General features: G+C 42.1%; 1 protein-coding gene across 4 annotated transcripts in view; it reads left to right on the top strand.

Moving 5' to 3' along the window:
- CCDC187 (coiled-coil domain containing 187) overlaps nt 1-23,572 on the top strand; it is a 141,853-nt gene that overhangs the window by 93,274 nt on the left and 25,007 nt on the right. For all 4 annotated transcript variants that reach the window (XM_073599648.1, XM_073599646.1, XM_073599645.1 and 1 more), the window contains exons 21-24: nt 1,389-1,476; nt 5,879-6,019; nt 19,409-19,578; nt 22,180-22,313. In XM_073599648.1, coding sequence (XP_073455749.1) covers nt 1,389-1,476; nt 5,879-6,019; nt 19,409-19,578; nt 22,180-22,313 — 533 coding nt within the window. The remainder of the gene's footprint in view (nt 1-1,388; nt 1,477-5,878; nt 6,020-19,408; nt 19,579-22,179; nt 22,314-23,572) is intronic.

The following is a 23,572-nucleotide window of genomic DNA, read 5'->3' as shown; positions in this document are numbered from 1 at the left end:
TTTTTCAGATTTTAAATCCACATTAGGTTCTTGGTAAATCGTTCCACATTGTCGCCCCGCTGCTTGGTCCCTGACAGTGGGGTATTCGAGTTTAACAGCTTTCACTGTGTATAGTTGGGGCAGTCTGTAGAGATAGCACAGCTTAACAGTTCCAGCACAGGGAAGTTGACTTTGCCTATCTTGACTGTGGTATTTGCCTTCTACACTGGGAGCAGCCTTGCCCCATGGAGAAGTATTGCTGTCTGTGCTTTAGGGCAGATAACTCTGCCTGCAGCTAAGCCATCCCACCCATTCACCTCCAATGGAGCCATCTACTTGGTTGCAGGTGGGTCTGTCATTTCTAACCTACAATAGCCATAGGTGTGCCTGAGCCAGTATATCTCTGACAGTTCATGGAAGGTATTATGGAGTTGCTTCTGTCTTTCTCTTGCAGGGTTTCTCTGACTTTTATTGGCTGCAATTCATCTATAAAATGTTCCTTCAGCTATCTGTCCATATCACCCCAGTTAGGTCATCCTGCTCATCCCCTATTCCTACAGTGTATCACTGCTGCCATGTCTTGCAGCCCCAGTGCATACTGTGGAATGGAATCTCTGCTTTTTGCCGTTCGCATCTAAATGGTTAACTATATTGTCAAGGAAACATTAGTCTTTTGCTGGGATGTGCAGGATTAACTTTATACATTAGCCTTGTGTAATTGGGTAATTGTTGCAGAAGGAGTCCTGATAAGAACAAGGGGGTCATTAAAGTAGGGGCAATTGGCTGAATGATTAATCAAATAGTAACTGTAACATGCAGTTTACTAAATAGGTGTAAAGTTAGTAGCAATAATGCAAAACAGGTTCAGGGTGGTGAAAAATCATTCATAAACAGCAGAGTAATCAAAGCTGCACATATACATGAAAGCTGCACAAACATGGACTCTTCACAGCAATGTCTTGGTGACTCAATCAAGGTAAAAAGGTGGCTACATCCTTTCTGTGGGACTCTATAACAACAAAGCGTCAAGCTGAATACAGAATAAAAGGGTACAAAATACAGTGATTTTCCTCATAGACAATATCCCACAAAGTGAAATTCAGGGTAGTTTTTTAACACAGCTGATCAGCTGCAGGGCCCGAGGGCGATGTGTCACCCCACTGAAACTTCAGTAGCTGGGTCTTTTGGAGAAGCTGTATGCTTTTAGTCTGTGGCCTGGTTGCCCGCTGTCCGGTTCTGACCATGCACAATCTCCCTCCAGGCAGCAAATCATTTTCTCAGCTACATCTGCCTCATCAGGTGTGGCTTCTCTGAGCTGCTGGTGGAGGGAAACAGAGAAATGTATCTTCCCAGTCAGTAAATTCACAGTAAAGATGTTACTTTTTAAGTAAATGCTGTTTATTTACAAGGTGCTGGGAGATGAAGAAGGAACATGATAAAGTGGAAGAAATCTTGAGACAAGAGGAAGACATCCAGAAAAAGCTGAAACAGGAGCAGGTAACAGAAGCGGTCTGTGTTAGAAATTACCCTCACATTGACTGTCATGGAGGGAACAAATCAAAACCTCCAAAACTTTTTTGCCTGATCTTTATAGTTTACCTGACCCAAAAACACAGCCAGTCAGTCATATTGGATCTGAATATATCAATATACTTAAAAAGAAAACACCATTTACATTTAGTGAGTGCTAGTTTTTATTATTATTTTCATAAGTTTACTTGAAAGCATTTTTTAAATTTGAATTTCACATGCTTGCGGCTCCATATACAGACATGTACAGTAGGTGCATCTTCTATTAACTGTCGCTTTGTTAGACAGTGTCCTTTCTTGTTGAAAAACTGCTGCAAGAGACTCAAGACAGAATAAGCCAGCCTGTGAGTGTATTGTTTTCAATAACAGCTCCTTCTTTAAACTAGAGCTAAGTTGCCAACCTACCAGATTTAAATTTACTGACAAGACACCCAAAATTTACTGGCACAGCCAATTTGTTACTGGCATTTCCAAAAGTTACAAAATTAGTTTTAAGTGGAAATTTCAGGATTTAAGCTACAAACAAGTACAATAAGTGCAATTAACAATGGAATATAAGGTAGATATTAAGGCAAACATATTTCTTATTTTATTTTGGATATAGTAAGTAGCTCAGGGACAAGACTCAGGAGTGCAAGAAATTAGAGTGGGCGCGCACACACACATGAAATTGACTCTCACAGTGACACTGACAGCAGTGTGCAGCAGTTCAGGTGATGAAGACACCTCACCGACACAATACGTCCCCTCCTGAGTCACAGTGACACTCTCTCTCCACACCAGGTGGTCCCTTCAGTCCACTGACAGTCTGCACTGACAGTCCTGCTCCCAACTGAATCCAGTTGACTTAATGGTGAGAAGACACAACCAATGTAAGGGGGGGGTTAGTGATTCATCTGGTTAGACGGGATACCTTCAAAGCTAAATGGTCACTATAGAAAATTTGGGGGGTGGGGCAAAGAGATACCCCAAGAAAGCAATAAGGAGGATCAGCCACAGTGTACTGTATATATAAATGTAATTAGCTTTATGAATATATCAATAGTACGTTAAATAAACACTAAATGTAAAATGTAGAACAGTGACATTGATGTGGAATTATTTCCCAGCATACCCTAGTACATAAACATTCAAGCAGTTAGGATTCACAAAAATTTGTGCCATGCATTAAATATTCATTTATGTACTAGATGTAGAGGAATGATCTTAGGGCCATTATTATGTTTAAAGTGGTTGTTAAACCACCTTCACGTGTTAATACGATCCGTTTTGTTTCCTAATAGAGTGCTTCCTCTGTCTCTGTGTTTTATTTAAAAAAATCCTCCTTTACCGTATCTCATGGTGGCTCCCAGCGCTCATGTAACCGGTCGTGTCTCCTCTCTGCCCGTCTGACAGAAGCAATGGGCCGGGCCAAGGTTTCCCCGCTGATGTCAGCTGGAGGAGAGGAGAGAGGAGACACGGCTGGTCACATGACCACCGGGGCCACCGTGAGATATGGTAAAGGAGAATTTTTAAAAAATAAAACACAGAGACATGGGGGCACTCTATTGGGAAACAAAATGGATAGTATTCAAATTTTTGGATATTCCTGCAGCATGAGGGGGATGGGGCGGCACTGTCACTAGGTGACACACAGGGGGGGAGGGGGGGGGTAGAGGAGACAGACACAGGAGAGCAGGCTGCAGATGACAAAGGCACTTAAAAAGACCACAATGGCAGGGCTCAGCAGCCATGATTATCGTGGTCTGTTTGCATAGGGGAGGGGAGAAACTGGCAGGATCAGACAGGTTTTTTAGGTGTTACAGGGGTCCAAATTACACAGCACAAGCACTATGCTGTATAAAATGCTTTAAAGGTGCAGGATCTTTTTTTTTTTTTTTTTGTGGGTTAGCAAACGCTTTAGGTGGTTGCTAGTGTGTCATAGTTGCATAGAGGTCAGGGACTTGGTTGTACTGCCTTGCAGGGAAGCCTGAATCATAAGACTGGCTGAGCAGAATGACAAATAATTTGGCAATTAAAATAGTTTATATTTGCATATTTCAACTGCGTACTTGTTTCATCGGATGATGCAATATGATATGTCACCATTAACCCTTGTGAAAATAATTAACATTAATATGATCATACTCGCATAACTATATGGAAAAAAATGGAAAATGACTATAGATGATGTATCGTCAATCTCAGTTCTCTTGGAATGACAACACATAAGGCCTTATTCAATAAGACAAAAAGTAAAGTGCAGTAATCTATAGGAAACCGTCATAATTTTTATTTTATCAAGTTAACTCCAGTAAAGTGAAACATGACTGGTTGTTATGTTCTCTCTGTGTTCTATTTTACAGTATAATGCCAACAATGTCCAGATATTTCTTAACATGTCACAAAAAATGTCCAGTGCTGTCTTTTTGTTCCACCATATCTTCTACATATGATAATTAGAATACCAATGGAGACTATAGAGGAATATTTTACTAAACAAAACAGAAGATAATTTTGTGTTTTTCATGGCTGCAGCTGTCAAATGTGACTACCCCTTATCACAGAGTGTTTCTATACAAAATCTCAAATCTAATCACTATACAGCCTACCCTTGTAAATGGCTGGGAATTCAGACACCTGTCATAGACTTTAGATAGGCTGACCTGGGAGGAGATGCTGGCATCTTTTACCAGTAAGAAAAACAGCTGTAGTAGTTCTAGCTCCCCAAGGCTGACATAGCTAACAGCTTTAGTGCTACGTCTACCTCTCCTATATTATTACAGTATCCACCCAAGAGAAAAAATGTATTACACCTTACAGTATGTTTCTTAAATCTTTCTGGTATTAACCATTTAAATGTATATTGTAGTTACTGGCTCATATAATTACTATTCTGCCCTACTTTACTTGAGTCACAAATGGCTGTTGAATAAGTTACATTAGCTGTTGATATCTATAGACCCTAGATGAATGCTGGACTTTAGCAGACAGCCAGCACAGAGAAAAAATATACAGTATATACTGTATATATTAATTGTTTACCTGCCAGTACATTTCTATTCTGTTGAGTCAGTCTTGTGATCCAGGCATCCCTGCCAGACAGAGTGGCTTTTCTGTACTAAACTGCAATTAAGCAATACAGTCTGGTAAAGAAACTGGCCCAACCTGTGTCTGTACTGTGAAGAAACAGCAGGATATGGATGAGCTCATCCCTTTTTTTCCCTCTGTTGTTTAGAGAAATGTATATCTCTTATTAGCACAGGGTGGTTGTGTTCCTTCCCCCAGTCAGAGTGCTGCTGTACAGTAGATTACATAAGGCTTATGTCAAGAAGATTTAGTTACTTAGGCCTATTACGAAAACACAGTTAAAGCTAAATTGCAGGTAAACATAAAAAAAACATAAAAATAAAACTGAATTAAGTTCTGAACTAATTAAAAAAAAGATCAGGCTTCTGTAACGCAAATCTCCTGAAATGCAGAGGGAGTGCCTTGGCCAGTCGTTATGGCTGACTTATTCAGAAGGCAATATTCCTTTGAACTGTAGAAGGAAACTGGAACATCTTGAGAAAAAACAAAGAGACCATCTAAGCACAATACATGTTAGCAATTGACCAGAAGCCTTGGTCTTTTTGAACCACGGATCACAACCCAGCCTGATTATGAATATTAATGCTTCTGGCAAAGTAGGGTAAATTTAGATAAATGATTGACTATCTTTATATTAAGGCTTCAGTCCACTAAAATTGTATTTGTTTTTTGTTTTTTTTTGGAGCTCACACTGAAATGTAAAAAAACTGTACAAATATTTTTAGGGCTTGTTCACACCAGCACGCATGTTAAAATGCATGTTCGCTGGTGTGTGTTGTGTGGGTGAAGGGAGGGGCGGTGTGAAGCCAAAAAAGACACTACATTCAAGTCATTGTGACATGTTGCTGTGACATTCAATAAGATACTTTGCATTTTTTCATGTACAGCACCTTTTTAGGCATTGTGTAGCAGCTTGCCCCAACACAGCATTATGGTGTCAATGGAGATTTTTGCAGCTCAACTAACATGGTGTGAATGAGCGCTACTGGTGCATTTAAAACCACAAAGAAACCACAATATTGTGTGCAGAATAACATAATAATATAGTCAAAAGACATGCTGGTAGGTTAATTGGACTCTGTCTAAATTGTCCCTAGTATGTATGAATGTGAGTTAGGGACCTTAGATTGTAAGCTCTTTGAGGGTAGGGACTGATGTGAATGTACAATGTATATGTAAAGCGCTGCGTAAATTGACAGCGCTATATAAGTACCTGAAATAAATAAATAAATAAAATAAAATAGTAATACATAAAGTCCACTTTTTTTTTTCATTTTGTCATGCCTATTTTGTTCCTCAGGCAGAAATTCAGCACTTGTACAACATCTACAAGGCAGCACACCAGGAGAGGAAGCTACTGCTAAAGCAGCAGGAGGAGATATTGCATATACAGCAGTCAGCAGTTGATATTCAACAGAAGTTGCAATGTTCAGGGGTTCAGGTACGTGTTACCTCCTGTGAGATTGTGCAGCCACAAAAGAAATTGGTTAGGACTGATCATCATTACTGATACACAGTAATGATGATCACAGAAAGTGAACACTGCTGACTTCTAACTTCTAACTTTTAAGTAGGTTTTAAAGGAGAAGTATGGCAAAAGCTCTTTTGGCTATACTTCTCCTGTGGGTAACAGAAGCGCACTTAATTCCTAACCCTGTGACCCAGATTCTGCCAACAACTGGCTAAAGCCCACTGTCAGCTCACAAGGACTTGAGCAAAGTCAGATGTAACAAGATGACTAAGGTCTCTGCCTGGATGAGTAGGGTGTGTGTGGCGATAAGATGAGTGCACCATTCACCATACGATAAAACACCTCGTGCTCCACCCACCCCCACAAGGGGTTCCAACTTACCAGAACCCAGGGGTTAACAAGCCATGGACAACTTCCTAAGGTCCGGCACTCCAGGGATCCTCGTATATAAATGGTTAGAGCCACCAGCAGATTCCATATGTAGGAAAGAGACTCCACATAGTCCAATAATGTTTTTGAAAGTTTATTTATAAATTACATAAAATCATCTCTTGGCGCAGTACGGATCCAATGTTAGTTATGTAGCTCAAAATCGGTTGGAAATAGGATCTGTCAATAATCACTAACCCTGGGGCCACAGGAGCGAAGTACACGCTGGAAATAATGGTTTACCGATCACAGTGTCATATACTTCCTCCTTCCGGTTAGGTGGCTCCGGGCTTGGAGCGCACAGCGTAGTGACGTAGTTCCAATAGCTGTGGGGTCATGCCCTGACTAGTTTCGTCATCACGACTTTTTCGAAGGGCGTGGTCTCACGGCGCAACGCTCACTATTTATCTGAAGGGCAAAAGGTGGGAATTAGCCAATACTCCGCCCCCATCATAGTTAACTAGAAGTATATGAGTCTGTTTGACAGGTATGTCCATGCCAATGGTGAAATGCTCCCCGTGATCCAACCAACGTTGAGCTACGGGCATAATATACATCCAAAAATGACCCAAACTTATTTATGGCAACAAACCATAATGTATAAGACTTCCACCTTTTAAAAAATAACATAAACACTTATTAGACGTAGCTCATATTAAATTACTAAAATTAGCCTCCTCACCTTTGTCTACTTAACGGTGCAAAATAGTAGAAGGTAGGGGCGACATCCCATTACAACAATATTAAAAAAATACAAAAAATAAAAAATATATAAAAACATTGAAAAAAAAACTATGATAGAAAAAACTATGTTCAGTCACAGTTAAAAATTGGTATAATCCGGGTGATGGTCCTGATAAATTACAATATACTTAAATGGCGTAGACAGGAAAAGAGTGTGGAACTCCCTGAATTAAATTCAGGGGAATAATAAAGATTTCTACAACAATATTAGATTAATGTAAAAAATGATGTATAGTGTACAGATGATTAGATCATGTATATAAAAGTGTATCTGATCATATCAACTAGTAGATAAAAAGCTCAAAAACCTAATCATGTATGGTACTAATAGTCACTGATAAAGCAATTTATATCGAGTTCTATGTTTAACCCTTTTGGGCTAAGTGTGTCAGTTAAAAAAATCCATTGGGTTTCCTTCTTAGATAATTCCCTTACAGTATTACCACCCCTCCATGATGGTTTGTTGTGATCAACCCCCCAAAATGTGAGACCCGAAGGATCCTGCTCATGATGTTGCTTGAAATGTAGGGATGCATTGTGGTCCTTAAAACCAATAGAAATGTTGTGCACATGTTCTGCAATTCTGATTTTTAGGAGACGCTTAGTGCGTCCTATGTGCATTAACCCACAAGGGCAACGTAAGGCATATACTACATGGGATGTATTACATGTAATAAAGTGCTTGATTGTAAATTCCCTGTTGTTAGAGGTTGAGATGAACTTCTCTATTTTCCTCATCTAGGCACTTTTCTACAGGCTTTGCATTTCCTACATGCAAAAAATCCATTTGATCCTAAAAAGTTGGATTCCTGCTAGGAGGATCTATTATTTTTTTAACTATAACGTCTCCAAAATTTGGAGCTTTACGATAAATGAATTTTGGTTTGTAAGGTAAAACACCTTACAAAGTTCTATCGAGACAAAGGACATGCCAATGTTTGTGGAAAATATTCTCCACCTCCCTAAATTATGAGTGAAAGGAGGATATAAAGCTCCATTCATGGTCTAAATTCTTTTCCACAGTTTGTGTATCCCTTAGGCAATATTCACGAGGAAGGGCTCTTATTTCATCAACAATGGGGTTTGTTTGTAACGTGTCATCTACTCTGAAGATATTGACATCCATAAAAGTGTATTTGTTCAGTACTCCACTGACCCATAAGTCTGATGTTATGCATATTATCATTTAGATGGTCCATATAGTCTTTGAGTGTAGATTCTGAACCTACCCACACTAGTAGCAGATCATCTATGTAACGTCTGTAGTACAGGACCTCTGGTCTCCTGTCCCTAAATACTTCTTTATCTTCCCATTCACCCATAAAGAGGTTGGCTATACTGGGCGCAAATCTTGCGCCCATTGCAACCCCCCCTCTTTTGGGTGATAAAAGTTGTGACCAAACCAGAAGTAATTATGCGAAAGACAGAAGTCTAATGCATTTCTAAGGAAGATTTTCTGTCTGAACGGAAGATCCTCACTTTTACTAAGTGCCCAGTTAAGAGCCAACAAGGCATCTTCATGTTGAATGATAGTCTATAAACTAGTCACATCAGACCCGACTCCATTGAAGAAATCTAACCATTCCGACATGGATTCAAGATCATCTAATCCATCAGAACAGATGGAAAGTGAACAAACACAGCCCGAAACTACAGTGATACAACAAATTCACCAGGCCCGGAATATTAATATTCAGTTGAAAGGGTTACAACAACAGCAACTAAATAAAAGAAGTACTCCCACTCACCCATGGCCTGGTACCCCCGGTAGGGGAGCTAGAAACCACAACAGGGGTAATAGAGGAAGGGGCGGGTTATTTAGGACACCCTACCCCCCAGTATATGATCATACATATCAGGTGCCCATTGCTAATAGATTTGAACCGTTGTGGGATCAGAATACAATCTATGGCTACTCCTCACCACGTCCTTTTTTAGGGAGGGGTCAGGGGGGCCAGAGGAGAGGCCAAACCAGAAGCAATTATGCGAAAGACAGAAGTCTAACGCATTTCTAAAGAAGATTTTCTGTCTGAACGGAAGATCCTCCCTTTTACTAAGTGCCCAGTTAAGAGCCAACAAGGCATCTTCGTGTTAAATGATAGTGTATAAACTAGGCACATCAGATGTGACTAGAAACACTTTGTCTTTCCCGGTAAGGTTGATTTCTTTTAATTCCTGTAAAAGACTCTTGGTATCCTTCAAATATGCTTTTGTTGTGACCACACTCTTTTGTAGGAAAGTATCTAAGTATTGGCCTAATCTTGCGGTGACTGAGTCGATCCCATTGACTATGGATCGGGGTGGGGGGTTAACTGGGTCTTTGTGGATTTTCGGGAGGGTGTAGATGGTTGGTATACGACTGCTACTGGGACAAAGGAATCTTTTTTCTTTAGTAGTAACAATATGTGACCGATACCCAAAATCGATCAGAGCTTCCAATTCTGCTCTATATTGAGATGTTGGATCCTTATCCAATTTCTCATATGTCTCCTTATCAGACAGCAGTTCTATTAACTGAGCAGTATAATAGTCTTTAGGCATAATAACCACTCCCCCTCCCTTATCGACAGGTCTGATAATTATATCTTTCCTGGCCTCTAGTGACTCAATTCCTTCCTTGATATATCTCGGATTGACTTTCTCTTTGGGTTTTAACTGATCGAGATCTCGCAAGACTAAGTTTTTAAAAACCTCCAAATGATGGGATCCATTATTAGGAGGGTTGAATAAGGACTTATTTTTCAAACCACTGTCAATCGCCAGTGATGAGCAACCGCTCATACTGACTGGGTTTGAGTTCTTATTTAAAAAATGTTTTTTAATGCTAAGCTTCCGCATGTATTTATGTACATCTATATAAGCATCAAATTTGCTGAGAGGTCTTTTCAGACCACATTTCAGCCCCTGATGCAAGATGTTAATTTCTTTGTGTGTCAGTGTTGCATTGCTAAGATTAAAAATGCCTCCTATTCGGTTTCCCTCCTTCTTTTTGTTGGGCCCTAAGTCCTGCTCTACATCCCCTGGTTCGTTTTTCCTTGGGTTTTGTTGTTGGACCTGATGCCTTTCCCAGTGGGATTGATCCTTCCACTGGTTTTCCTTGTATGTGGGTGTCCTCGGAGGATAATGTTGAATAGGGGGTCTATTCATGTGAGGTGGGAAGCCCCTGCCTCTCCTCTGGCCCCCCCCGACCCCTCCCTAAAAAAGGACATGGTGAGGAGTAGCCATAGACTGTATTCTGATCCCACAACGGTTCAAATCTATTAGCAATGGGCACCTGATATGTATGATCATATACTGGGGGGTAGGGTGTCCTAACTAACCCGCTCCTTCCTCTATTACCCTGTTGTGGTTTCTAGCTCCCCTACTGGTGGTACCAGGCCATGGGTGAGTGGGAATACTTCTTTTATTTAACTGCTGTTGTTGTAACCCTTTCCCCTGAATATTAACATTCTGGGCCTGGTGAATTTGTTCTATCACTGTAGTTTTGGGCTGTGTTTGTTCACTTTCCACTTGTTCTGATGGATTAGATGATCTTGACTCCATGTCGGAATGGTTAGATTTCATCAATGGAGTCGGGTCTGATGTGACTAGTTTATACACTATCATTCAACACGAAGATGCCTTGTTGGCTCTTAACTAGGCACTTAGTAAAAGGGAGGATCTTCTGTTCAGACAGAAAATCTTCCTTAAGAAATGCGTTTTAGACTTCTGTCTTTCGCATAATTACTTCTGGTTTGGTCACAACTTTTTCACCCAAAAGTGGGGGGTTGCAATGGGCGCAAAATTTGCGCCCAGTATAGCCAACCTCTTTATGGGTGAATGGGAGGATAAAGAAGTATTTAGGTTCAGAATCCACACTCAAAGACTATATCGACCATCTAAATGATAATACGCATAACATCAGATTTACAAGTCAGTGGAGTACTGAACAAATACACTTTTTGGAATACAATATCTTCAGAGTAAATGACACATTATGAACAAAGGTATTTTCCAAACCCACCAATAGAAATAGTTATCTTCCAGTACACAGTGGCCACCATCCATTGTGGCTGAGAAATGTGCCTAAGGGCCAAATAATGAGAGACAAGAGAAATTGTTCTTCGCTTGAGGATTTTGACCAACAAGCAATGATATTAAAAAAACGGTTTGCGGAAAAAGAATATAAATCCCAACACTTAGACCCCATTGTTGATGAAATAAGAGCTCTTCCTCGTGAATATTGCCTAAGGGATACACAAACTGTGGAAAAGAATTTAGACCATGAATGGAGCTTTATATCCTCCTTTCACTCACAATTTAGGGAGGTGGAGAATATTTTCCACAAACATTGGCATGTCCTTTGTTTCGATAGAAACTAAAATTCATTTACCGTAACGCCCCAAATTTTGGAGACGTTATAGTTAAAAAAATAATAGATCCCCCTAGCAGGAATCCAACTTTTTGGTAAAAATGGATGTAGGGAATGCAAAGCCTGTAGAAAAGTGTCTAGACCTATGAGGAAAATAGAGAAGTTCATCTCAACCTCTAACAACAGGGAATTTACAATCAAGCACTTTATTACATGTAATACATCCCATGTAGCATATGCCTTACGTTGCCCTTGAGGGTTAATGCACATAGGACGCACTAAGCGTCTCCTAAAAATCAGAATTGCAGAACATGTGCACAACATTTCTATTGGTTTTAAGGACCACAATGTATCCCTACATTTCAAGCAACATCATGAGCAAGATCCTTCGGGTCTCACATTTTGGGGGATTTATCACATCAAACCATCATGGAGGGGTGGTAATACTGTAAGGGAATTATCTAAGAAGGAAACCCAATGGATTTTTTTAACTGACACACTTAGCCCGAAAGGGTTAAACATAGAACTTGATATAAATTGCTTTATCAGTGACTATGAGTACTATACATGATTAGGTTTCTTGGGCTTTTTATCTACTAGTTGATATGATCAGATACACTTTTAGATACATGATCTAATCACTAGATCACTATACATAATTTTTTACATTAATTTAATATTGTTGTAGAAATCTTTATTATTCCCCTGAATTTAATTCAGAGAGTTCCACACTCTTTTCCTGTCTACTCCATTTAAGTATATTGTAATTTATCAGGACCATCACATGGTATATACCAATTTTTAACTGTGACTGGACATAGTTTTTTCTATCATAGTTTTTTTATCAATGTTTTTATATATTTTTAATTTTTTGTATTTTTTAATATTGTTGTAATGGAATGTCGCCCCTACCTTCTACTATTTTGCATCGTTAAGAAGACAAAGTTGAGGAGGCTAATTTTAGTAATTTAATATGAGATACGTCTAATAAGTGTTTATGTTATTTTTTAAAAGGTGGAAGTCTTATACATTATGTTTTGTTGCCATAAATACGTGTGGGTCATTTGTGGATGTATATTATGCCCTTAGCTCAACGTTGGTTGGATCACGGGGAGCATTTCACCATTGACAGGGACATACCTGTCAAACAGACTCATATACTTCTAGTTAACTACGATGGGGGCGGAGTATTGGCTAATTCCCACCTCTTGCCCTTCAAATAAATATTGAGCGTTGCGCCGTGAGACCACGCCCTTCGAAAAAGTCGTGATGACGAAACTAGTCAGGGCGTGACCCCACGGCTATTGGAACTACGTCACAGCGCTGTGCGCTCCAAGCCCGGAGCCACCTAACCGGAAGGAGGAAGTATTTGACGCTGTGATCGGTAACCAGGGTTAGTGATTATTGACAGCTCCTATTTCCAACCGATTTTGAGCTACATAACTAACATTGGATCCGTACTGTGCCAAGAGATGATTTTATGTAATTTATAAATAAACTTTCAAAAACGTTATTGGACTATGTGGAGTCTCTTTCCTACATATGGAATCTGCTGGTGGCTCTAACCATTTACATACGAGGATCCCTGGAGTGACCGGACCTTAGGAAGTTGTCCATGGCTTGTTAACCCCCGGGTTCTGGTAAGTTGGAACCCCTTGTGGGGGTGTGTGGAGCAAGAGGTGTTTTATCGTATGGTGAATGGTGCACTCATCTTATCGGCTACACACACCCTAATCGTCCAGGCAGAGATATTAGTCATCTTGTTACAACTGACTTTGCTGAAGTCCTTCTGTTCTTTGCTATTTGCATTTACAGCAGAGACTTTCTATACCTGTCAGTACACTTTACGTGACTGATAAAAGTGCCGCTTTGATGTGTTATTAGTTTTTCTTTTAGAATCATAATTCTCACATCTTATGCCGCGTACACACGGTCGGACTTTTCGACCGGACTGGTCCGACGGACGCCGACGGACCAAATCCGGCGGACAATCCGATCATGTGTGGGCTTCACTGGACCTTCAGCTGACTTTTCCCATCGCAAATCTGGCGGACTTTAGATTTAGAACTTGCTTCAAATCTTTATGTCGTAACTCCGCCAGACCCAGAAATACGCTCGTCGGCCTGCTAGTCCGACAGAGAAAAACCGACGCTAGGGCAGCTATTGGCTACTGGCTATCAACTTCCTTATTTTAGTCCGGTGTACGTCATCACGTACGAATCCGTCGGACTTTGGTGTGATCATGTGTAGGCAAGTCCGTTCGTTAGAAAGTCCGTCGAAAGTACGCTGGAAAGTCTGTCGTACCCGTACAGTCGAAAAGTCAGACCGTGTGTACGCGGCATTACTGTATATTTATTATCTATGTTAAGTGGCTGCTGTGAGATATTTTTAATGGTTTAATTTTTATGTCAACCGCTATTATCAGTCATCAATCTCTGGTGTGTGATATATACCTATTATTTCATAGCACTGAGATAGGAGAATTTAGTATTATTCCTTTTTGGTTTAGATTTATCCTGACAATATTGTCAGGATCTGCCCAGATGCCTGACCCGAAGTTGCCTCACCCCTCAGCACGCCGCTAAGAGCCTGAGTCAGGCATTCCCACCCCCACCACACAGCCTGGCACTCTAGTGATCACTGGAGGGGCAGAGCAGTGACTTGTGCTCAGAGCAGACCAGAAAGCTGACCAATAAGCTGTCTTTGATCGCTTAGTTCTCAATGTCTAGAAGCAGCGGTAATCAGATCAATACTGCAGCCATCTAGATGAGTATGTGTGTTTGTTTTGTTTGATTCCCACACTTCTCTTTTAGGCCAGGTTCACACTATAACCCGCTGCGGATCACACAGGAGCGCTGTGCATCCCTGTTCCCAATTTCAGGGACGAATCAGGGCTGAATCTATGCCCGAATTTGGCCCTGAAACTGAGCCAAAGACACACAGGGGTTGATTTACTAAAGGCCAATAGACTGTGCACCTTGGAAAGTGCAGTTGCACTCTGCAAGTGCAGTTGCTCCAAAGCTTAGTAAATGAGGTTAAGCTTCACTTTGCAAAGCTTACCCAATCACATGCAAGGAAAATAAAAAAAACTGCATTTTTGCTTGCACATGATTGGTTGAAGAAAGTCGGCAGAGCTTCTGCTCATTTACTAAACTCTGGAGCAACTGCTCTTGCCGTGTGCAACTGCACTTTCCAAAGTGCACAGTCTTTTTGCCTTTAGTAAATCAACCCCACAGTGTTTTTGTGCAGTGCGCTCTGCAGCCGCAACGCAGATATGTGAACCGGCTCCATAGGGAGCCAGTCACATTCTCCTGCCATGCGAAGTGGATGCGGCGAAACCAACATCTAATTCACATAGGTGTGAACCTGGCCTTAAGTTTTTACATATATCAAATCTCTTTTTGAAACAGTAAGTAAAAGTTGAAGGAACAAAGTTCTACGGGTTTCAGATTCACACTGAACTACAGACAATTTTGTTTTTTTTGTTTTGGACAAAAGGGTGAAGAGTTAGGCCCCTTTCACACGGGGCTGTTCGTTGTCACTATTCCGCTTGCTCAGCAGGGATCTCTCCGTTGAGCCCCGCTGAGCCGGCCGATGACAAGTCCGTCTCTGCACTCTGTGCAGAGTAACCGCCTGTCCGTTTTCATCCAATCCGTTCCGCCAGACGGATGGAAAATAGGACATCCATCCGTCTGGATTTTGCGAAGCGGATCGGATATCAGTGGACATGTCACCGCTGATATCTGATGCTCCATAGAGCTGTATGGAGTGACTGTTCAGAGCCACCTGAAAAAACTGACAGGCGGATCTGAACGGTCCACCTGTGTGAAAGGAACCTTTTGGGGGTCGGCATACCTGTTTCCTAAATGTGGAAATGGACAGTAATTAGAATCTGACAGATATTGTGACGATATTCCCTTTTCCCAAAACCGTAATATCTAAAGCAAATCCCTTTTTTTTTTTTTTTTTTTTAAATTTTGGATTGCGTAGGAAATGGTTAAATAAACCCCTTGGTCAGCCTCTTTTTGCCATTGTGCATTATAGGGGAAATTTCTCTTTACTTCCTGTTCTTTAGACACAACAGAAAGTGAAAGGAAATATATTATAGTGAGGGAAACCCTTTTGAGTTTTATTGCACCACTGACATGCAATGTCACAAGCCAGAAATTCAGTGAGGACCCATTCCTCCTTCTAAGTTCTCGTGTGTTATATTAATGGCTTTGTGTCATGCATTACCACCCATTGTATTGAGACAACTCATTTATTTTGAAGGAAGCAGATATCGATAACATGTATAATTCACCTTGCATGTCATTGTTTAACTTCCTTTATAATGTGCACATTACGAGTAGTACCTTTTGCAGTATAGCGTATGTATATGGAAACAATGCAAAGTAAGCTAGTATCCACATTCCCATTGTAAAATTTCATTAACGTGTTACTAAACCCACAACGGTATAATCAGTCTGTGTATGCAGTAAAGCATGCTTGTTATACTCACTATGGAACCTAAGGAGTTAATCACCTGCATTGTGTAAAAAAAAATGGCTGTTTGATTCTGTCTTCTCTAATCCTCTCCTCCTTCCACTGTCCCCAATATATTTCCTGATAATACAGAGCCAGGGGACAGGCTGAACATGCTCAGTTTGGGGTACATTGCTAGAGAGTTTTTTTTTCTTGGGAGGGTGCCAATCATCACTGTCCAGATAGAGCAGGGGTGTCCAATCTTTTTTCCAAGAGGGCCAGATTTGATGAATAGAACATGCTTGAGGGCCGACCATTTTGCCTGACATTCTTAAACCATTAAAATTTGGTCTAAGTGTGTCCATCCGAGCACTAATACACGGCCCAACAAGAATTCTCTTGCCTTTGTGCTGTGTGTGGTGAATAGATGAGCTTGGGCGTGTTATTTGGATATACCGGATTTAATCTGCTTATAACATGCACCTTCACTTTAAAAATGAAGTTTCAGGAAAAAAAATCTTAAATTTTAAATAAAGAACTGTGAAGCAAAATAAGGGTCAGTGCCCATCAATGCAGCCTAATCAGTGCCCATCTGCGGCCCCCACTCCATTGCCATGAATGTGGCCCCCACTGTATTGACATGAATGCAGCCCCCACCGTATTGACATGAATGCAGCCCCCACCGTATTGACATGAATGCAGCCCCCACCGTATTGACATGAATGCAGCCCCCACCACATTAACATGAATGCAGCCCCCACCGTATTGACATGAATGCAGCCCCCACCATATTGACATGAATGCAGCCCCCACCGTATTGACATGAATGCAGCCCCCACCACATTCACATGAATGCAGCCCCCACCACATTCACATGAATGCAGCCCCCACCGTATTGACATGAATGCAGCCCCCACCGTATTGACATGAATGCAGCCCCCACCGTATTGACATGAATGCAGCCCCCACCGTATTGACATGAATGCAGCCCCCACCACATTGACATGAATGCAGCCCCCACCGTATTGACATGAATGCAGCCCCCACCGTATTGACATGAATGCAGCCCCCACCGTATTGACATGAATGCAGCCCCCACCGTATTGACATGAATGCAGCCCCCACCGTATTGACATGAATGCAGCCCCCACCACATTGACATGAATGCAGCCCCCACCGTATTGACATGAATGCAGCCCCCACCGTATTGACATGAATGCAGCCCCCACCGTATTGACATGAATGCAGCCCCCACCGTATTGACATGAATGCAGCCCCCACCGTATTGACATGAATGCAGCCCCCACCACATTCACATGAATGCAGCCCCCACCGTATTGACATGAATGCAGCCCCCACCGTATTGACATGAATGCAGCCCCCACCACATTCACATGAATGCAGCCCCCACCGTATTGACATGAATGCAGCCCCCACCGTATTGACATGAATGCAGCCCCCACCGTATTGACATGAATGCAGCCCCCACCGTATTGACATGAATGCAGCCCCCACCGTATTGACATGAATGCAGCCCCCACCGTATTGACATGAATGCAGCCCCCACCGTATTGACATGAATGCAGCCCCCACCGTATTGACATGAATGCAGCCCCCACCACATTGACATGAATGCAGCCCCCACCGTATTGACATGAATGCAGCCCCCACCGTATTGACATGAATGCAGCCCCCACCGTATTGACATGAATGCAGCCCCCACCGTATTGACATGAATGCAGCCCCCACCGTATTGACATGAATGCAGCCCCCACCGTATTGACATGAATGCAGCCCCCACCACATTCACATGAATGCAGCCCCCACCGTATTGACATGAATGCAGCCCCCACCACATTCACATGAATGCAGCCCCCACCGTATTGACATGAATGCAGCCCCCACCGTATTGACATGAATGCAGCCCCCACCGTATTGACATGAATGCAGCCCCCACCGTATTGACATGAATGCAGCCCCCACCGTATTGACATGAATGCAGCCCCCACCACATTCACATGAATGCAGCCCCCACATTGACATGAATGCAGCCCCCACCACATTGACATAAATACGGCAGCCCCCACCACATTGACATGAATGCAGACTCACCATTGCTGTCAGTGCAGCCTGATTCATGTCCATCTGCAGCCTTGGAGGAGACAGGGAGGGGGCGGGACGAGCGCCAACAGATATACAGGAGAAATTCCTGTTTACACGGCGGCCTCTTTAATTGAAAGTCCCGCCTCCTATGATGGACAAAACAATTGTCCAATGGCAGCGCAGGAGACGGGACTTCCTTTTACACAGGACGCCGTGTAAACAGGAAATTCTCCTGTATCCTGTACGGCGCTTGTCCCGCCCCCTCCAAGGCAGCCAGCATATCTATCTTTTATGGCCCCCGGCGCTCGGGGATTCGTTGGGGGCCACAAAAGATATATATGTCAAAATTACCAGGCGGGCCGTCCGAAACCGGACCGCGGGCCGCGATTGGCCCGCGGGCCGGACTTTGGACATGCCTGAGATAGAGGGTCAGGGGTCCAGCATCCTGATAGGACAGTTGGTGCAGAATGAAAACTCTTCCTACAAGCTTTAACCAGACACTCACAGAAATCACAAGACTGCTATATATTGCTAATGAGAGGTAATTTAGCAGTTTATATTTACTAAAATAATTGAATTTCCATGTTCTGTGTACTGTGACAGAGCAGATATAGGAAATGTAGGATCCTGGGTTTAGTAACAGTTTAAGGCCTCATGCACATAGAATGTTTTACCAACTCTCCTAGAAGCATTTCCTCCTGGCAACAGCGTTTTTGCAGAAAAAATGCCTGACACATGTCAGGTAACACGGTAACACGTTTAAGCACATTTACAGGTGTCAAGTGCTTGGGTGTTAATTCATTTAATTGGCTCAAATAATAAATTATTCTTGCCACCGAAATTAATTAATGCTCAAGAGCGAAATGTACCTAGCATTAAAGTGCGTTTACACGCATTTCAGAAGTGTCAAGCGTTTTTTCTGCCAAAACTCTGCTGCTCCTGGAGGCACTGGCAATGGGTTTGCCTCTGCTTCTAAATTCCTCTAAAAGCTTATGTGTGCATAGACACATAGGCTAACATGCAGGAGTGTTTAGACGTAGGAAAAAAAACTGGATGCCCCTAGGAGCAGCTGAAAAAAGCGTTCAGTGTGCATGAGGCCTTATCTGTTGCAGCTAAAAAGATAAAAGCACATTTTTTGTTGTTTTTGGCAACATTAATATGTTTGTATCACATCAGTTTTAATACATATGTTCTATCATTTGGTTAAAATGTAAGCCATGAATCAGTCATTTGCAAATTACAATGCTTAAATTATTTTCTCCTTTTAGGTTTCAGAACAGGGAAATCTTTGGGTCCCCAGTAATCAAGCAGTGGATAGCACACTGCACAATTCCACCCTGTCTAGAGAGCATCTGCATCAAGACACTGAGTCTGCCATTTCTGATCTGTCTGTAGATGATCATATTATGGAGGATCCACAAGCAGAAGATACAAAGCAGTATGTAAGCTTGTTACCTCCTCTTTTTATTTTTCAGGGGCATAGCAGAAGAGGTTCTACAGTAAATGCAGCAAATGTTAGAGGGGCATATATGTTTTTTGCTCAGCAAATATTCTTTGTCTTCTCAAAAATGACACACAGGAGAACTCTCTCTTGTTTATTGGGGGACACAAAATTCTTGGGTAACTGGTTATAAACTGCTGCCTACAGGAGAACTGAACACTGTAAACAAAGAGGCTGAAAAAATCTGTACGCCAAACCTGGGTATAATTTCTCCCATGACCAGCATGCTCTGGTTTTTTGCTAGTCTCCTGGGTGGATCCGTCAGACCATTGTTCCAGGTCATGGTCTCAAGCATAGGGCTTGTCCCATCAAAGCTCACTCCATGAGGGACAAATACTTCTTGGCCATTTCAGCATCAGGCTTCGGTTTTCCAGTGTAGCATTGTCTCTGACCTCTTCCGGCCTAATAAAAACCTTCAAGACCAAAGATAGCTGACATCCTTCAATATGTGATGGGTTGTGAGGCATAGTGGGTGCAAAGGTGGTAAAAGGCATTGGGCACCAGGCACTTCTTGGATGTAAAAGAGGTTTTATTTCTTTGACAGTCCTTTTTATATTTTGCAAGGTAAAGAGGGTTAGGGCCAGGACACCCTTAAGTAGTTGCAATTTCAAATGGCAGACTCCGAGACCTTAACAGGAGAACAGCTGTACAGGGAAAGGCCCCAGCAAGGTGTCACTTCTGCACATGCAGGATTGCTGTCTCCTATGGCAACAGTACTTAAACAGTTCCTAACTCAAAGTAACAGTTCTCTCAGCTGTACTACAACTTCTCCTTGTAGTTCTTCAGCCCCTTGAGCCCCTGGTCTCTCACTGGACCCTCTGATTCACTAACTCTGAATCCCATGAGCTCCTCAAGGATTTTGCGGTGGTATCTCCCTCAAGCATCACCCACGCTTCCATGCTAGGTCCCTAGCTTTGCACTTCGGATACCTTCAAGCTTCACCCCTGTTGACCGGCTCGGTCCCTAGCTTGGCAAACAAGACTGCTCTGCAAGTGTCACCTCCGCTGGTTGGGTCCCTGACTTGATCACCGCCTGACGTTTCCAGATTCTCCACTGTGCCCATTCGGTGGGAATACTGCTCCGGTAATTGCTTCAGTTACTCACTGTGGTCCCTGGTAAAGGTGATTGGTCCCTTAGTGGTGACAGCTTCCCTTCTAACTCCAACCACGACAGGTTCTCCAGCCGGCAGAACCGTCACTTTTGGTTGCCCTGCAAACCTCAGTCCCAACCGTGCCCTGCCCTGGATAGACCCTCACACAGCCTGGCAGCCTGATGCCCCCGGGATAGGTCCAATCTCCGGCCTAGCAGCCCCAGGGCAGACGACACACGTCCGTCTGGGTGGCACACAAGAACCTGGATCACCTGACCTCACCTGAATATATAGGCTCTCCCAGCAGGTCAAGGGATTCAACAAAATCCCTGCCCATTGGCTGAGATACCCCGGCCACCTGGTGGTAGAAAAGGGAAGTACAACCAGGCCAAACTTAGGGAGGAGTCAATGGATCCCTAGTAATTAACTACAGTAGCTACTAGTGACAAGGAATTTGGTGAGGAGTTCCCTGACTAAATCCCAGGGTGCTACACCAGGTTTGTAGGTCTGCCACCTGGTCTTCTGTTCATATCAAGTGGATTTATTACATACAGTTCCTTATTTTGTTGTTGGGCCTGCATTGATTTGTACCCCACCCCTCAGTTGCTTTTGGAAATCCCAGTTGTGAAAGAATCCTGTGTCCCTCACTGTAAATTTTCTTCTTGGAGTCCATTAAGGGGAGCTTCAGTTGAGGTTCCATCCCCCAGTGTGCATGGCCATTGTTGTTGATCATACACACAATTTACTATTAAACTGCATTATAACCCAGTTGTTCAAGAATCCTGTGTTTTTTAATGGATTCAGAGAAAAGTACAAAAAAAAAATCCTGTTCTTTAATGGGGCCCGGAGAGGGTGTCTCTCATTCTTTCACTTTTGTGTAAAAGTAAACAAAATCCAAACCCTGCTGTATTTTGTATTAAAAAAAACAGTACTGCCCCAAAAGAGGAAGAATTTAAAAATGTGTAATATATATTTTTATAGCACTAATTTGATGACTATTGGGCTACATTCACATGGCCAAAAGAACAGCATGAAATCCAGGAAACCTTTTCTTCAAGGCTTAACTACACCCAGAATTGTGTTTTTAGTGTGGGATTGAGTGGGGATCGGTTACCACCTGTACTGATGTTTATTACTGTCAGTAACTCCACTGGAAATATTTCACCTTTCCTTTGTGTGGCAGTAACATATCTTTGACACCAGAACGAGAATCCTGAAACATGTAGTTGGCATAAAATAAGTTAAATTTCAGTAGGAGTCAAAAAGCTGCTAATGTGCATATTACCAAATTTCCCATAGCCAGGACAATTAAACACAATGACATTTGGAGATTTTTAAGGTTTCTTTGGTACAGCCCACAGAAAGTTCTAATCATCAGTTTTTTATTTCAGAAATCAAGAAAAACTTTTTTTTTATTTCAGATGAAATGTTACATTTGTTTTCCTTAGGCTACAAAATGCTAAAGGCAACCCAACAGCAGATGGTCCAGACATCCACCATACTATTCCTGTACTTCCAAATGACAATCAGACCAGGTCTACACAAGAACAGCAGATGATATATAGTCTTCCAACAAAACAAGGTAAAGGACTGTTAGAAAGACAGGAGTTCACCAATCTCTCCCCCATAAGGCTGCAACAAGGGGATCTCCCATGCCACTACCCAGCCACCTACACCTGTACATTTTTTAATTATTGTCAGCAAAAAAAAACAAAAAAACATGTGCACAGCAATCAATGCTGAATGGTGGCGGTGGCCAGGTTGTGCAATCATTTGGAGGGTCTTAAAGGTGCATGGTTAAATTAAACTCTAACAGAATCAGTATCACACATAGCACAATCATTTTTTAAAACATGAACCTCTTCCATTACATATGCTTTTCAGTCTACCTTGAAAAATGTCATAAAACAGTGACTACTTAGCAACCAGCAATTATTGGGACAAAAAACTCTTTGGTCAGAAGAAAAGGTGGTCAGTAGCTGGCTGAAGCAATAACCCCTTTAACCTCTTTATCTGGTGGATAAAGTTGACAGCATGCTTTTTTGGCATCTGCTGTTTGGCAGAACTTTTATATCAAATTATAAAATGGGGCCAAAGCCTCACTTTAAAACCTTTGATTTTTAATAGATGAAAGATAACCAAAAATGCAATCCACGGAATGGCAGGCTGAGAATGCAGGTTTTTTTATTTATTTATTTTTGGTCTATTGGTTAAGTTTCCTGAAAGGTCCCTGGAATCAGGGGCTATATAAAGGGTCTCTGGGGCCCCTAGTCTTCTCAGACCTTTGAATGAGCGACAGTGCTTACTGTGAGTTTATGACTTTGTGAAAGTTCGATCCAACTTTCAGAAATTCTTTGTGCTACCATAATGAAATCTGAAAAGTGGAGCATGTTTAAGAAGAGGAGAGCTAGAGAAGAGAAGGAGAAGTGGAGAGATGGACAGAAGATGAGGAAAGAAGAACAAAAGGAAGCGAGGAACGAGGGACAGAAATAGGAGAGGATAGAAGAGGCACAGACTTTCTGGGATAAAAGGAGAGCTTTTTTTAAGGTGCAGAAGGCCAATGGGAGCCCAGATTGTTTTTTCAATAGAAATGATGTTGTACCAGTTCATAGCCCAACATAGCCCCTTTGGGAACAAAAGGAACACTTAGAGAGATGATCAAGAGGACTCTTACCACAGAGCCAAATTACAAGGCTTTTGACCAAGAAAAGATTGATATTTTGAAGGAGCTGCTGTATAAAGACATGTTTCAATGATTGGGGGGCCATGGAGATATAAGAGGTCACCCATTTTTGCCAGTTATTGGAGGCTGTAGGCTGGCTTTGTTCCCTCCCTCCAAGA

This window comes from Aquarana catesbeiana, linkage group LG09 (genome assembly GCF_042186555.1).
Source record: "Aquarana catesbeiana isolate 2022-GZ linkage group LG09, ASM4218655v1, whole genome shotgun sequence".
Classification (NCBI taxonomy): Eukaryota; Metazoa; Chordata; class Amphibia; order Anura; family Ranidae; genus Aquarana; species Aquarana catesbeiana.
This window is presented reverse-complemented; position numbering and strand designations above follow the sequence as displayed.